General features: G+C 39.4%; 1 protein-coding gene across 6 annotated transcripts in view; it reads right to left on the minus strand.

The window, feature by feature from the left end:
• The window catches only part of Cyp39a1 (cytochrome P450 family 39 subfamily A member 1), a 151,128-nt gene that overhangs the window by 54,214 nt on the left and 81,153 nt on the right, over positions 1-15,761 (minus strand). For 5 of the 6 annotated variants that reach the window (XM_050119335.1, XM_050119334.1, XM_050119339.1 and 2 more), the window contains 2 exons: positions 12,213-12,308; positions 11,253-11,341 (listed from right to left, as the gene is read on the minus strand). In XM_050119335.1, the coding sequence (XP_049975292.1) occupies positions 11,253-11,341; positions 12,213-12,308 (185 nt within the window). The remainder of the gene's footprint in view (positions 1-11,252; positions 11,342-12,212; positions 12,309-15,761) is intronic. The other variant, XM_050119337.1, reaches the window with a different exon arrangement.

Here is a 15,761-nt window from a genome sequence, read left to right on the forward strand (position 1 = left end):
TAATATACACAATTAAAAGCATAAAAGTAATACAACAAAACTTTGGTGGGTACTGAGAGATGGTGAATTTACTGTACCGATATTTTTCTTTTTTCTGCTTATCTATAATCATGACTGTTCTAATAGCTGGCAAAACTCATTTTAAATGTAAAAGTAAGTTCATGACATTTTGTAAAAGGGGAAAAGATATATTTATAATACTGCTCTCCAATTTTGAAAGAAAAAAAAGTCATATGTCACTATGGAGAAGCTAAAAGAAACCAATTTCTAAATGTATATGACCTACTAAAGTTAATCACGATGAAATAAGTAACTTAGACACTAACAACCAATGAGATAGCAGTAGTTAATCTCCTGACCAACAAGAGTCAAGGGCCAGATGGATTCACCAGAGGATTATACATGCAGCACAACTGCATACACAGACTCACAGTGGCTGGGGATGAATGCCAAGATCTGCACAAAATCCCAGCAAGGGTTCTAGAGGGACCCATGAAGTCCCAGCCCTCTGTGAGGAGCTATTGGTAACTGATGGCTGCTGGGAAAGGGAGAGAGAGAGTAGAAAGGGAGAGAGAGTAGAGTCAATTTTCTTCAGGGATGTGATCCAGGAAATGGACCAATAGCCATGCACATACAGGCAGCCCTAGGTGGACTCAGTGGGTATTTTTTAATGAGAGAGAGAGAGAGAGAGAGAGAGAGAGAGAGAGAGAGAGAGAGAGAGAGAGAGAGAGAAGGAGGGGGAGGGGAGGGAAGATACAAAGTTGGAAAGGAGAAGTGGTGGAATGGTAGAAGAGGAATTGGAGGGAATGAGGGTGGATATGATCCAACATTATATGTAAGTACGACAGGTAAATATTAAAATGAACAATCACAACAGAAACCATCAGCTTCTCTGTCTATGTGCCTCTCTATTTATCCGGCAGGAAATGACTACTCTAGAAGTCTCAGTAAGTACCCTAACAGCTAACTTTCTTGGTTCAAACACTTGCCATCACCTAAACTAACAACTGTAGGAAGGAAAAGAGAAACCTGGGCTTGAACACACTAATTCACTGAAGGTACAGTGACCCACATCAGTAAAGCCACAGAACAACATGGCTCTTCATGTGAAAATTAAGACTACGAGAAAAGAAGGCAGAGTGAAGTCATGGCAGGACAGTGGCCGACAGCTGACACTGGGGCCTAGTACACTTTAGCTCCAGCCCCACTTTCTGAGGAAGGAAACTCTCTGCTTGTATTTTGAGACAGGGTCTCACATGGCTCAGTCAGGCCTTGAACTCCTGATCCTCCTCCTGCCATCTCCCAAGTGCAAGGATTATAGCAATGCACCACCATGCCCGTCCCTGAAATCCTCTTTCTGAACAGGGGAGAGATGGAAATGCCAAAAGAGCCATCAGTGGCTCCGCTGGGTGATATGAGAGACATCCACAGGAAGGGGTTAGGAGAAGAGGGCAAACCCCTCTGGAAATGTCTCCTTTTCTTGCCACAGAAAAATACCCTATCCCAGGATCCAGTGCACCACAAAGGGCTTGAGGTTCTATTCAACATATGAAAAGGGGAAAAAAAGACTCCTTTTCTGAAAATTTTCTCAGAAAAGACCATGTTCTGTTTTGGAAACCTCCTCACCAAAGTGCTAGATATTACCCGGGCTGCTGTTCAGTTCTTAACAGACTCAAATCTTAGCTTGATAATGAAGTACCAGAATTAAGTGGCTAGAAGAATAAGGGCTGCCATTCTTTTAGCGGCTTGTGAGCTCCTCTAAATGAGTCACAGATCGTTACCAGGGCACTGGGAAAAGATAAATGTGGGTAAAAATTAATAAGGGGTTCTGGCAGCCTGGCTAAGAGTCTTGGACCTAATGATACCCATCATCTGATCTCATCCCCAATCCCTTTTTATAAACCCTAGCAAACATGTCCATGCTGTGAAAAAATATTAGAATGCATTTCTAAATATTAGAGAAATGCTGAAATTGTTATATAAACAAATGCTTGCATTTAATTATATTTAACTAATGGAATTTAAGGGACACAACTATTTACCAAACACATTCCTCAGAATAACACATTATTTCATTCAAGGACCATTAAGTCCACGGGGTTTAGAATTTGCTCACTCTTCAAAAGCAATGTGCTGTTTCATTGCATTAAAGTGTAAAAATAAAAACTACTCATGACACTTCTCAAATGCAAGATTATACAAAAATAATTTACTAATATTATAACCATAAGAATTATTTTATCTGCCTGATAAAGACATAGGAATGAATGTGCTAAAAGCTCACAAATCCCAAATTGTAGTAGATTTAATACTAACAAATATGTACATTGCATTTCTATGGGAGTTTTTTTTCCTTGCAGATTAACAGGACCAAACCCCAGGAAGACAGATTTTCTTGAATGTTTTTATATTGATTATTCCCATGTAGTCTAAAAGCCTTTTTGAGCTCCTATGTCTCCACAATGCTATAGAAGTTATTCTACATATAAGTCCCCTATTACTTACCATGTGCCATCTTCCTTTAAGTAGGGCTAGTGTTTTTATTAAATGTTTGTGTGTACATAAATGCATACAGGAGGGTGCAGGCATGCAAAGATCAGAGGACAGCCTTCAGTAGCCAGTCCTGCCCTTCTACCTTTGTGTGGATCCTTGGGATTGAGCTCAGAACACCAGGTTGGCACAGCAAGTGCCTTTATCTGCTGAGCCATGTTTCCAGAGTTTCTAGACCAGGGCTAGCTTTCTATCCTGCCACACCTAATCTCCCCAAACACAGTAAGCTTTTTGAGAACATTTGATATCTTAGAATCTGCAGTTTTTAACATGACCTGAGTTAGAACACAAGCTTTGTGGAGGAAGGGGGTTCATCCGATTTGTTTTCAAATCATTCAGAACATTTCAGGTAATGTCAGAATGTATGTTATGAGATGTAGCCTACGTCCAACAAGTCGTCACTGAATCAGTGAGTAATCACATTAATGCTGATTGCTCAGGAACCATTTAATTGGTTGACTGACTACTATTAATCTATATTAGCTGAGTCCACACTTTTAAGGTATTTTTCGATAGTTGTGTGGTTTTTATTAGTAATGCAAGACACATTAATGACTTTGTAGCTTAGCATTGCCTTGGGATACATGAACACCACTCCACCTGCATACAAAACACACACACACACACACACACACACACACACACACACACAGAGAGAGAACCATTTTTTATTCTTAAAAGATAAATTTCTTTTTCATATTTCAAATATTGAAGCCTCACTCTTATCACCTTATTGAAGAATTTATTTATTTCTTGGTATAGATCACTGTTAACCTTGATAAGGATAAGGGTCTTTAAAAATATTCATTTATTTATGTGTGGATGTTTTTATGAGTTTATATGTATCACAGCTTATATAACCCAGATATAAGAAAACTAAGATTATAGGCAGCTTGAACCACCTGAGGCGGGGCTTAGAACTGATTCTATATTCTCTGCAAAAGCAATAGGCACTCTTAACTGCCAAGTCAACTCCCCAGTTCCAGAGTTGTTATTTTACCTTGGAATCTAACACACAGCATTTGCTATAGCCAAGCAGATATTCTCTTATAAGGGTGGGAACCAAATAAAGCCAGCTTGCTTTTGATGGACATTACAGGGGGGCAGATAGAGAAAGCATGTCCCATTCTGGTAAGATAGCCAGCTCTCAGAGAGTCCCAGCAAAGAAAATTCTTCACACATAATCCCATATTTCTCTCCCACTTGAATCTCATAGTTCAATATGAGCCTGTCAATTATCACAGGGCTCTTCATTTTGTATTCTATTATTATTAAGAAGTCTGATAACTCACACTACTTCCTCCTGCTTGTTTATATCTGGTGGTCTGGACTTCATTAGCAATAGAATTAAGTGGGGTTTTTAATTAGTAAGGTTTTAAAAAATAGATCAGACACAGTCAACATTTGTGTTCAACTCATAGAGTATGGTTACATGATATTTTTCTTCCTTCCCTTCCTATGATGCTATAAAGAAGTGCTACAGGGTATTTGATCACATGATGTGAAGATGTGGCTCTGTCCTTTCTTGCCTGCCTAAGGCACCTTCTGATTGGTTCAATACACATATGAATGACCAATAGCTAAGCAGGAAAGGATAGGCGGGACTTCCAGGCAGAGAAAGGAACTCTGGGAAGAATCAAAGAGGCAGAGATTTGCCAATGAAATGCAGAAAAATTTGAACATATCATACTTAAGAAAGGTACCAAGACACATGACAGAAAATCAATTAATATAATCTATTTATATTAATTTAATTTACGTTTTAAGAGCTACTTGGGAGTAATCCTAAACTAAGGCCAAACTTTCATACTCAGTAATAATTCTCTGTGTCATTATTTGGGAGTTGGCAGTCCAAAGAAAGACCAGATTACATTGGTGTCCAATGCGGAGGCCTGTATATCCAAGCATAGGGTCTGTGAGCAGCTGGCATGCTATTCTAGTGAGAGTAAGTATAAATGCCTTCCAGAGCTCAGGTCAGCAACTTGCCAGAACTGGAGTGGGGGGCCATGGTTCCCAGCCAGTGCCCACAGGCATGAGGCTCAGCTCTCATGGACCCGAGCAGAACAGAGCCAGCCACCAGTGCCATGTGCTAAACAGAGTCTTTGAAGTAGCCTGCAGATACACATAAGGGCTTTGCAACATTTTAAAATTTTCTCCAAGTTTCTCTGGGAAGCCTGTAAATGCTCATGTGCATCCAGTCCTTCCTACTATGTCAGTCACAACAGGTAGTCTGGCCCTTTAAAGCTCGGCTCACTTGATCATAAGGCTGTGAAAAAAGCTAGGTCCAGACTGAGAAGACCTCTGAACAGGTATATTATGTTTGAAAATGTACTTAGGCATGGAAGAAAGAAAAGAAAATAGAAATAGACAGTCAAAAAATAAACAGTTTAAAAATAATAGTTTTGGTGTACACTGCCCAAATGAAGAGAGAGTAAAGTAATATAAAAAGAATAAACCATGTAAGGATGGGAAATATAACACAGGGAATTTGGACCCTACATAATGCTTAATTAATACTTAATTTTTAAATGCTAATAAGCAAAAAACAACAGCTGTTGAGAGACACTGGATAGTGGAAAAAAACTACTAAATTAAACCAACCTATATGTTTTAAGGATGTCTTAACTTCAGAATGGAATTCAGGAAATGTATGTGTTGGGGGAGTGGTTATGCCTTTGTTTCCTGTGGAAACAAAACTATGAATTCCATCAAATTAAAAACATCAGAATTGACAGGGGAGACCTCCTGAAAACATTAGCTGCTGTATAAGTTGATCCATCAACATGGGAATAACTCTGAACCTGGATGAACCAGAATGAGATATGATAAAGCTTGTTGGCTACAGAGTCCTCATGACTTATTATTATATGCCATCCTTTCATATAGCATGGCGATTTATATTACAGTTTAGTTATGCAGTCCAAAGGGATTCATAATGTTGACAGATGTCATTTAACTGCTCAAACATAGAGCAGAGGATCATCTTTAAGTGATTTGCACATACTGCATATACCATACTTGTGCTATGTTATGTTGTGTTAAAAGATAGATTATTAAATCCACTTTTAAATTAAAAAGCAACTACTAGTCTCAAATATTTATATTGGTGTGGATTTTTTATATTGATACAATTTAAGGTAATTTTTGTTATAATATGCTGTTTATGTTTCTACTCTTGATAAGGTATTGTACCTAGGAAGCAGCTCTTAAAAAATTGTAAACGTTCTAGTCATTAAATGCTATTATTACAAACTGCTTAGGATAATTAAGAAATGCAGGTTAGTAATCATTTATGACAATTAAACTTGTCATCATGTTAGGTATTTTTTCAAAGTTAAACAGAGATATATTTTAGATAGTTAGGTGGTCTTCAAACACTTCAGAGATCTACACATTATGACATTTAAAATGTTTTAATAACAAAGCTTTTCATGACAGTGACATATATTTGCTTTTGGCAGAAACAATCTAATTCAGAAAAGATGATGAGCATCAAATCTCCATGTGGAATTTGCTCTAAATGTGACAAAGCTAGCCACTGGGCAAGAAACTGTCTTTGCTTCAACTGCTGACAGTATGCTGTCTAAACTGGACAAGCAGGACACAAAGAAAGTCAACTGCCAAACTTTGCCAAGACCAAGTAATCCAGTCCTTCAAAGTTCCTGTTTTACAGAAAAATCTGTCAGATATTATAGGTCTGTAGGCCAAAGATGCATTTCAACATTTCAGAGGAACCTTGGATGACTGTCTAGCCAATCAGATGTCTCTGTCATTTCTATAGTTTGGGAATTTTCTTGTTCTTCACTCCCTGTGTACTCAGGTAATACTGCATCCTTCTCAAATATCTGATGGGTTTTAAGATGAGTTAGTTATAGTTTCACTATTTTCTTTGTTACCAAATTCAAAAGAGAAACTCATAAAAGAGATGTAAACTTTATAAAGGTTGAAAGACATAAAGACTTAATTTGTTTATATAAGATAATATTTTAAGGTATAAAAATATTTTAGAAAGGTAATACTAGTTATAATAAAAAGTGGTCTAGGTATAGAATTTTGGATTCACTAAGATAGGATAGATATTAGAGTGCTTTCTTTGAATTTTCCAGATACAAATGGGCTAGACATTGTGAACGCAATTCTTATCTGGTAATTCTTATTGAGTATAGTATTACTGTGTTAGAGTTAAAACCTTTCCTTTTTATTTAGACAAAAGGGGGAAAATGTTATTGGATAATCTTTTTGTATGCTATAAGATGTTTCTCTGTTTTACCTCACCTGCCTATAGTACCTTCTGATAGGTTTAATAAAGATTTGATTAGTACATGGATAAGCAGGAGAGAATAGGTGGGACTTTGGGGAAGAAAGAGGAACTAGGCAGAAGAATCTGACAGGCAGAGATCACCAGCAAGATGCAGAGGACATCAGACATAAATTATGGAGAAAAGGTAACAAGCCCCATGGTAGAACATAGATTAGTATAAATGGGTTAATTAAAGTTTTAATAGCTAGTCAGGAATAAGCCTAAGCTAAGGCCAAGCTTTTATATTTAATAATAGGTCTCTGTGTCATTATTCGGGAGCTTGTGGTCCAAAAAAAGTCCAAATCCAGGGAAGTGCCTAGAAATGGGTTCCTCTGCAAAGCCCTTAAAACTCCCATTATTTCTAAGAGGCGCTACAGGTCTGCCATTGTGTCTGTTAGTTGTTGATGGCTGTACCAAGTACTTACTTAGCTATATCAGCAAAACTTTCTGTGTTTACCCAAGAGAGGGACTCTCATGAAACCCCAATGGCAGGAAGTCTAAGAAACAACAGCTGCACAGCCATAAGAGTCTCTGTTTATGATGGAATTTAATTGTTAGCTACACTGCAGGAGACTTTCTTTGACTCACTGAATGTTTTGTGCATGAGAAAATAAGTTGGCCTCTGATATACCCACTAAAAATGGCTGTCATTTGCTGGTGTTTATACTAAGGATTTATAGGATTAAATTCCCAGTGGAAAATTCTCTTGGTGTACACTGCCCAAATGAAGTCATTTGCTTGCCTAAACAATTTTTATTTTATCTCTCTTTAAAAACAAAATGCTTCACGAGTGACCTGTCTAAAATAAGTGACAGAAAAAAGTGATATTTTGAAACAGAAACTTAGAAGAAAACTACACTTGCACAACCCCAGAGAACCTAGACAACAAAGAAGACCCTAGGAGAGACGTACATGGATCTAATCTAGATGGGTAGTAGAAAAAGAGACAAGATCGCCTGAGTACATTGCTAGCATGGGGATCATGGGAGAGGGTAGAATGGGGAGGGAGCAGAAAGAAAAGGAAGCAGAGAAAAATATATAGCTCAATAAAAACAAACAAACAAAAAGACAAAAAAAAAAGATTTTTAAAAACAGGTAAGACATACCCAACGTTTGTGTTCACCTTGTAGAGTCTGATTATATGAGGGATATTTTGCCATGTTTCATAGTCAGAATTTCCAAAGGAAAACTTTAATATCTTTCCCCAACCCCCTCTGCTCCTAATTAGCTATTTGCACCATCTGCGACAGCCACGGATGTTCAAAGAATTCAAATTTTGGTTTCCAGAAGCAACATGGGGAGGTAATAGTTTATTTCATCTTACATTACAGTCCATCACTGAGGGAAGCCCAGGCAGGAATCTGGAGGCAGTAGCTGAAGTGGAGAATACGGAGGAACAATTCTTACTGGCTTGCTCCCCACAGCTGGCTCAGCTACGTTTCCTATACAGCCCAGAGCCACCTGCCTAGCAGTAGTACTACCCACAGAGGATTGGGCTTTCCCACATAAATCAGCAATCACAAAAATGCCTAAAGGCATCCATTGGCCAATCTGATGGAGGCAATTCCTCTGAGAACTCCCCAGATGTGTCATGTTGACAGACAAGATCAGCCAGCACACCAACCAAATGTTCATAGTCAATCTTTTTCAACCAATCCTGATCCAATAGGGCTCAAACATCACTAAAACATAAGCTCACGCTCCTCTGTGCTGATATCTCTTTCGGTCATTCTATTTCCTCAACCTAACAGTTCTTTGTTCCCTTCAAAGGCCACTTTTCCTGTGAAGTCACCAAGATCCCCTAAGCATCGACCCCTCTGTCTTGAATAGTATGGTGTACAGCATTGCTAGTCTCCATCCCTTGAAGCTATTTATAAATCCAGTGTCCTTGTCAACAGCAAGTGTTCACCCCAGGACAGTTGAGAATATGGCTCTGCCTCATATTCAAATCCCCAGAGGTACAGAGGACACTGCCTTGCATATGGGAAGGATTCAACATATACTGAAAATATGAGTTTTGTCCAAATAAGATACTACTGGCTGAGCTATAGTTTCGTGATCTTCGTTGTACCCATTACCTTTATACTCAAATAGATGTCTCTTAGCCTTAAGAGCTCCCAGGGAGAGTGGTGATAGTTCCTCTAGGGAACGATACTTCCCAGGCAATTGATAGCCACCGGCTCCTACTACAAGTGTCACTGTAAATACTATAGTACTTGGTTTCAGTAACAGGCTCAAAGCCAAAGACGAGAATAAGAAACTCATAAGGTGTTATTAAGTATTTATATGAAGAGACCTGAAAAAGTACTGTTTCAGAAGAATTACAGCTAGGATAATGTCTTACTAAGTGACAAGAATGATGGACTTCTCATTGGGTTAAGTACTGCTTTTCTGGGACTGGAGAAATGGCTGCTCTTGCAAAGTACACAAGTTCAAGCACGCACATCACCATGGTAACACCAGATCCACGTGTTCTGATGTCCTCTTCTGGCCTCTGTGGGCACCTACACACGTGTACATACTCACACAGAGGTACTCACGCACACAGACATAAATTAAAAAGTGAGATAAATCTTTTTCTCTTTAACAAACTGGTTTTCTAAAGTGGCAATCATGAGAGTCAGAATGAAAGAGGTGGGTTTTGTTGCTGTTGTACTGTTTAAACTTTCCTCATGCACTGCCTGGCAGGCATTGATAGTGTCTAGCTCTTGTATGTGAGTAGGTATCCAGCTCTAAGCATGGAACCTCTACCTAAAACTGTCTTTAAAATGTGGACATTGAACATCAAATAAAACAGAAACTAGACAAGCTCTTCAGGATGCTTCCGTAAGTGACACGGCGGTATCTATCACACAGACCCAGGATCTTTCCATATCATTGCTCTCTCATCCACAGGCTCCAACCTGTCATAAAGATGGCCGCTCTAAGCCCTGGCTGATTTGTCTCTGTTGTTCTTGAGGATGACAATATTTGATTGGGGTGCGAGGGTTAAAGTAAATATCTTTTCCTAATTATGTAAATAAAAAGTCCCCTTTTGCTTTGATTGGGTCATTTTATGTCAACTACCTAGTGCAGAATAAACAACTGTCTGCAGGGAAACATCATGTACCAATCTGCTCAGATTTAGGTCCCTGAAATCAGTTCTAAAGGGGAGGTCAGAATTTTCATGATTGGCTAAGTCAGAATTAAAATCATTTAGGAAGAGATATAACGATGAAAATCATATTGATATTCTAAAACACATGGAAAGAGGAATAGAGTTAATGCTTTACAGGATAATGATTGTGAATATGATCTGAAATTACTATTGAGATGACAATGAGTGACTTTTTAAATTAAGAAATTAAAGTTTGTTAAACAAATTTTTAAAAGAACCTGTAATGATTTCCTGAGTGGGAGAATTACAAATAAATGACAACATTTCTCCAATTTGGTCTTCTTCAATGAAGAAATGGGAGTTACCTAATGTAGAGTGTGAATCTCACGAGGCACAGATCATGTCCGCCTTCCCCAGTGCCTATCCTGGGCAAAAGGAAACGGTCAATGTTTTCCTGGTTGGATAAGTAATATAAACAGTCCATTAAATGATAGATTCTTGTGCTAGAACAGGTGCTGAGTGCACTGACTGCAGATGCACTGGACTACAAAGAGTGCCGAGGGAAGGCTCTGCAAGCAAAGGAACCAGATAAAGGACCACATATAAGCTGCTGCCTACCTACAAGCCAGCAATGTCCAGAACCCTAGCAAACATCTATGACAGAACTGTAGCCGAGCAAATGTACTCCTTTTCTCTTTAAAATGTGGTTATTTGCTTGGAAGATAACTGCAAGGCCAGCACAAGGACCCAAGTTTATTTCCAAAGCTTACACTAAACACACACGCACACACACTCCAAACAAGTAAAACTCAGACATAAAGGCATGCACCTTTAATCCCAGGGCTGCAGAGTTGGGCACAAGAAGATTCTTGGGCCTACCTGGCCTGCCAGCATAGTCTACTTGGCCAGTTGAAGACGGGGACTGCCTGAGGAAGAACATCTAAGCGTGTACTCTCATCTGCACAGACACGTGTGTGCAAATGCATTTGCACACATGCTTCACATACCCTCTGATGACATGCACACGTGGGCAGGTGGTACTTGAAACTGCCCATCCATGAACTGTGGAGGCCCCCAGTATCCCCTGGCACCAGCTAGTGTAGTGTCGTCTCCTGAGGTCTCTCGGCAGAAGTCACCGCAGACATTCCCACGGACACCCCACCCCGCCACCGCCCAAACAAACCAAATGTGCCCTCCTAGATTTCCCTGTAGCTCGATCATAAAGGGACTGGGTGTCACGCTCCCCCAGAGCCACTGTCTTTCTGGTCACTTTCTGCATCAATGCTGTCCAGCTGTCGCACTGACCTTCCGGGACACTGGAACTTCCCGCCTCCAAAAGCCATGAAGCCGTCCAAGAAAGCATTCTTATCTAAATTTGCCTCTTTCCAGCGTTCCTATGGGAAGAAAATACTTTTTTTTTCTTTCTAAACCAGCCTTATATAAATAAGCTTAACTCTACTTCTCTGGGCAAAAAATGATGCTGTACAGCTAATCCTTGCATACAAAGTTGCGGCGTTGTGGGTCATTTTTTCCAACCTGTTATTAATATCAGACACAATTGTGGTTTTGGAACATGAACTTATAAACAAAAAGGACTTAACAAGAATCCTATTAAGTGGCAGATGTAAATGACAACGTAAATCACCTACAGAATTGACCTCAGCGGAGGAAGACTATTTATAACATGGTCTCGGGCTTTATCATAAAATTAATCATCATAATAAATTTAACAGCAAGGCACCGACAAAACTGCTTTCCTGGAGGAAGCCTGGGACATGGAATAAATACATCTGGGTGCCAGCGCTCCCAGACTTTCCTAAGGGCAAGGCATGAACTAGATGAACTCTTGGAACAGCGCAGGCCTGTGATTCCCTGCAGATGAAGCAACAGATCACAGATCACCACTTTAATTTGCTGTGTTTTTATTTTGTGGGCTCCTTGGAAACCAGTAACAGAAGCAGTTGCCCAAGAAACACAAAATAAGACTTCCTTCCAGAAGAGCCAGGGCTACTGGCTTTCATATTCTTTCCTAATTTTGTCTAAAAGTCCATCTTTGAGGATGCTCGTTCCACACTCCACTTGACCTGTCAATGGTGCGACATCTACATTGAAAATGCTATTGGTACATGGCAGCCAACTTTGGACACAGTTACCAGAAAATATGGCTACTTACTGAGACATACTCAATTAATTTATGTATTTATATTCTTAGCAAAAACCAGCAGAAATTATAAAGGACAATACATATTGAAAGAGAGCACTTACAGGTTTGAATGAGTCAGGATCAGGAAAATATTTTGGATTTCTATGTAGCCAGAATGGAGACACCATCAATAGATCACCAGGAGGAACTGTATGACTCTAAAGTAGAAAATTCAGCTTCAAATAACTTATTTTGAAATAAGTTTTAAGGAGAGTTTGGATCATTAAAAACAAAGCTACAGCTATACTGTGAAAAAGAGACATTTTATTGTAACATGAAGGGGGCCTGCTTGCTTGTTTATGTTTTCTGTCCTGCCAGGTTCCCCACAATTGTTTGGCCACAAAGAAAATCACACATAGGTCTCCATAAATTATAAGCTGATTGGTCCATTAGCTCTAGCCTCTCACTGGCTAACTCTCACATCTTGATTAACCCATTTTTCTGATCTATGTTAGCCATGTGGCTCAGTACCTTTTTCAGTGGGGCAGATCACATCCTGCTGCTTTGGTGGTCTGGGCAGGAGTGGGAGGTATCAGCTTCCTCCTTCCCAGAATTCTCCTGTTCTCATTACATCATTTCTACTTCCTGTTTGGTTTTCCCACCTATATTTCTTGCCTGGCCAATCAGCATTTATTTGTATCATGATTGACAGAATACAGACAATTCTCCCACACCATTTTATAGTAAGTATGAGGAAAAACCCAACTTTCCTAGCTATGTCAATCTCTGTCTCTGTCTCTGTCTCTCTCTCTCTCTCTGTCTCTCTGTGTGTGTGTGCGCACACATACACACATGCATATGTGCCATGACATATGTGTAGCAGACAGAGGACAACTTGTGGTTGTTGGATTATGGGAACTGAATTTAGGTGTCAGGCTTGAGACATCTCACCAGCCCTAACATTTTAGATTCAGGGTCTCTGGCTGAACCTGGAGCCAATCATTCCAAGTTGCACTTGTTGTCCAGCAAGTCCCTGGGATCTGCCTGCCTCTTTTCCCCAGTACTGTAATATTGAGTGCTCACTGACACACCTGGCTTTTGTTGGAGACCTGGACTTCATTCTTGCAAGACAAGTCCTTTCACAAACCAAGCCATCTCCCCTTTTCCCGGGATAGATCATTTCTATGGTCCAATTAGAAGATGACTAGTTTCTAATTCTGATTACTAGTCACTTGTACATGTTTGACTATACAGAGGTAGATATTAGTTAAATGTCAGCATTTTATTTTCTTAAAGATTTATTGTATTTTGATTACGTGTTTGTCTATGTACATGGGGAGTCTAGAAGAGGGCACTGGATTCCTCCTGGAGTGGGAGTTATAGCCAATTGTGAGCTGCCATGTGGGTGCTGGGAGCCAAACCTGGGGCTTTTAAAAAAAGCAGTACATGCTCTTAACCACTGAGCCATCTCCCCAAACCTGATTTTTTAAAATTATGTGTATTTGAGTGTATATGTATATGCATGCTAGTGACGACAGAGGCTTCAAGATCCTCTATGCCTGGCATTGCAGGCAACTGTGAGCCACCCAGCTTGGGTATGGGGCACAAAACTAGGCAGGCAAGGGGTGCACATAGACACACAAACACACACAAATGTGTATGTATACGTATATATGTGTGTCTATGTGTATATACACACACGTGTGTGTGTATATATATGTGTGTATGTGTATATATATACATATATGTGTATATATACATGTGTGTATACAGAATGGTGAATATAAAAAAGATTGATCACCACTCTTTATTATTAATAATATATTATTTTATATATTATATATATAATTAATTAATTAAGCAGTCATTGTTTTCACTTGTGCTCAAACTTTCAAAAACCAACAAAACAAATTCAATAATATGTAAAAAGAATCAGTACAGAGAGGTTGAGGAGGCACCCTTTGTCAATCTCTGTGAACCTCTGTCCTCCAGAAGCATATGCACAGAACATATAAAACATGCACAAAGCACATGCCACACACACTATAATCAAGTGATTTATCAGGGAAGTGAAAGGCTGATTTAATATTTGATTATTAATAAATGTAACCAATATCAATAGGACAAACATGGGAAAGCATATGGTTCTGTCAATTAATATAGAAAAGCAAGAAAGAAATTTATAATTAACAAAATTCTCAGCAAAAGAGAAATAAAATGACTTGAACTTGACAAAAAGCATCTATAAAAATTCTATACCCAGCATGGTACTCAATGGTGAAAATGAAAGGCTCTCCCCTTGAGACCAGCAAAAAGCCCTGCTGGACACTTTCCATCATCAACAGAGTGCTGCACACTACAGCCAGTGTGATTATTAAAAAAAAAAAAGACAGAAATAAAAATAAAGCCTACATCAAAGAAATCACCAAAATCTACAAACATTCCTAGCTATTGGGTGGGAATACAGCTTGGTAGAGTGCTTGCCAAACACGCACAAGGTCTTGAGTTCTATCCCTGTTACCCCAGAAAGAAACAAAGAGCAATCATATGCCTGCATAAACCAAAACTTTAAACAACAGCCAAAGACCATAAATAAGCCAGACAGAGTGGATAATAACTTACAACTCTAGTACTTTAGAGGCCGAGGCAGGAGAGTAATCACAAGTTCCAGGCCAGGCTGAGCTACACATGTGTCCCCCTCAGAATAAGCCCCCGCTTCAACACCCTGCCCCCAAATGACCACTCACAAAATTTCTAAAATAAATAAAATAATAGGAACACATAGTTTTTTAGAAATCTCATTTCTTGAAAAAGCCATCAGGACACTGACACAGCAACATCTATATTAAATCTGTGAATTATCTTTTGAACCAGAGTACAATGGTGCACAGTGGAAGCTCAGTTGGGATTATACTAACATTCAGAGGAACAAACACATTCCTCTGCTTCACTGTGACAGGCAGACAACTTCCTCTTAGAGCACATTCATGGTTTAAAGTAATCAATAGATTAATTAAAAGTAAAACTATCCAAATCCCAGTAAAACAAAACGCTATAGTTTATGTAAGATCAATGAAACTAACTTTGTCTTCCTGGGGGTGCAAACATTTTTAACTGGGATTTTTACAAATTGAGATTTTTATCTCTTTTGTGGTCTATCAAAATCCCCTGGTATAAATCCAAAAGCTCTCAGTCTGTGAAACAAGAGAATGAAGAGAACTGATGTGGTCTTCCTGGGTATTGAAGGCCCCTGAGCCAGATCATTCTGGTGAGATTTTGGTTCTGGTGATTGAGTCACAGATAGTTCACTGCAGTCTCCCACATGCAATGACTCTCCATGGTGACCTGGAGAAGCTCCCCCACCCTGCCCTCACTCCACTGCCATCCCTGTGCCGAGCTGATCCAAGCCCTTCTTGTTCTCTTCTCATGCATGCTCACCTGTGGCTAGAAACTTCTCCCAGGCATTCAGAGGCACTTCTCTCATGTCCTGCTCAAAGATACTTGTTGACAATTAGAGAGCAAGAAATAGGTGTTAATGGAGTATACGCCTAGAGATGGTATGTCCATAAGTCTATATTACATCTCCTTGCTGCAAGGCTCAGGGAATAGCAAGAAAAGGGTGCAACTGAAGGCTTCTCTCCTGCCCGCCAGTTCCTGAATATCCACTCTGA

The sequence above is a fragment of the Alexandromys fortis genome, unplaced genomic scaffold, assembly GCF_014885135.2.
Source record: "Alexandromys fortis isolate MF-2015 unplaced genomic scaffold, M_Fortis_MF-2015_v1.1 scaffold_145, whole genome shotgun sequence".
Lineage (NCBI taxonomy): Eukaryota > Metazoa > Chordata > Mammalia > Rodentia > Cricetidae > Alexandromys > Alexandromys fortis.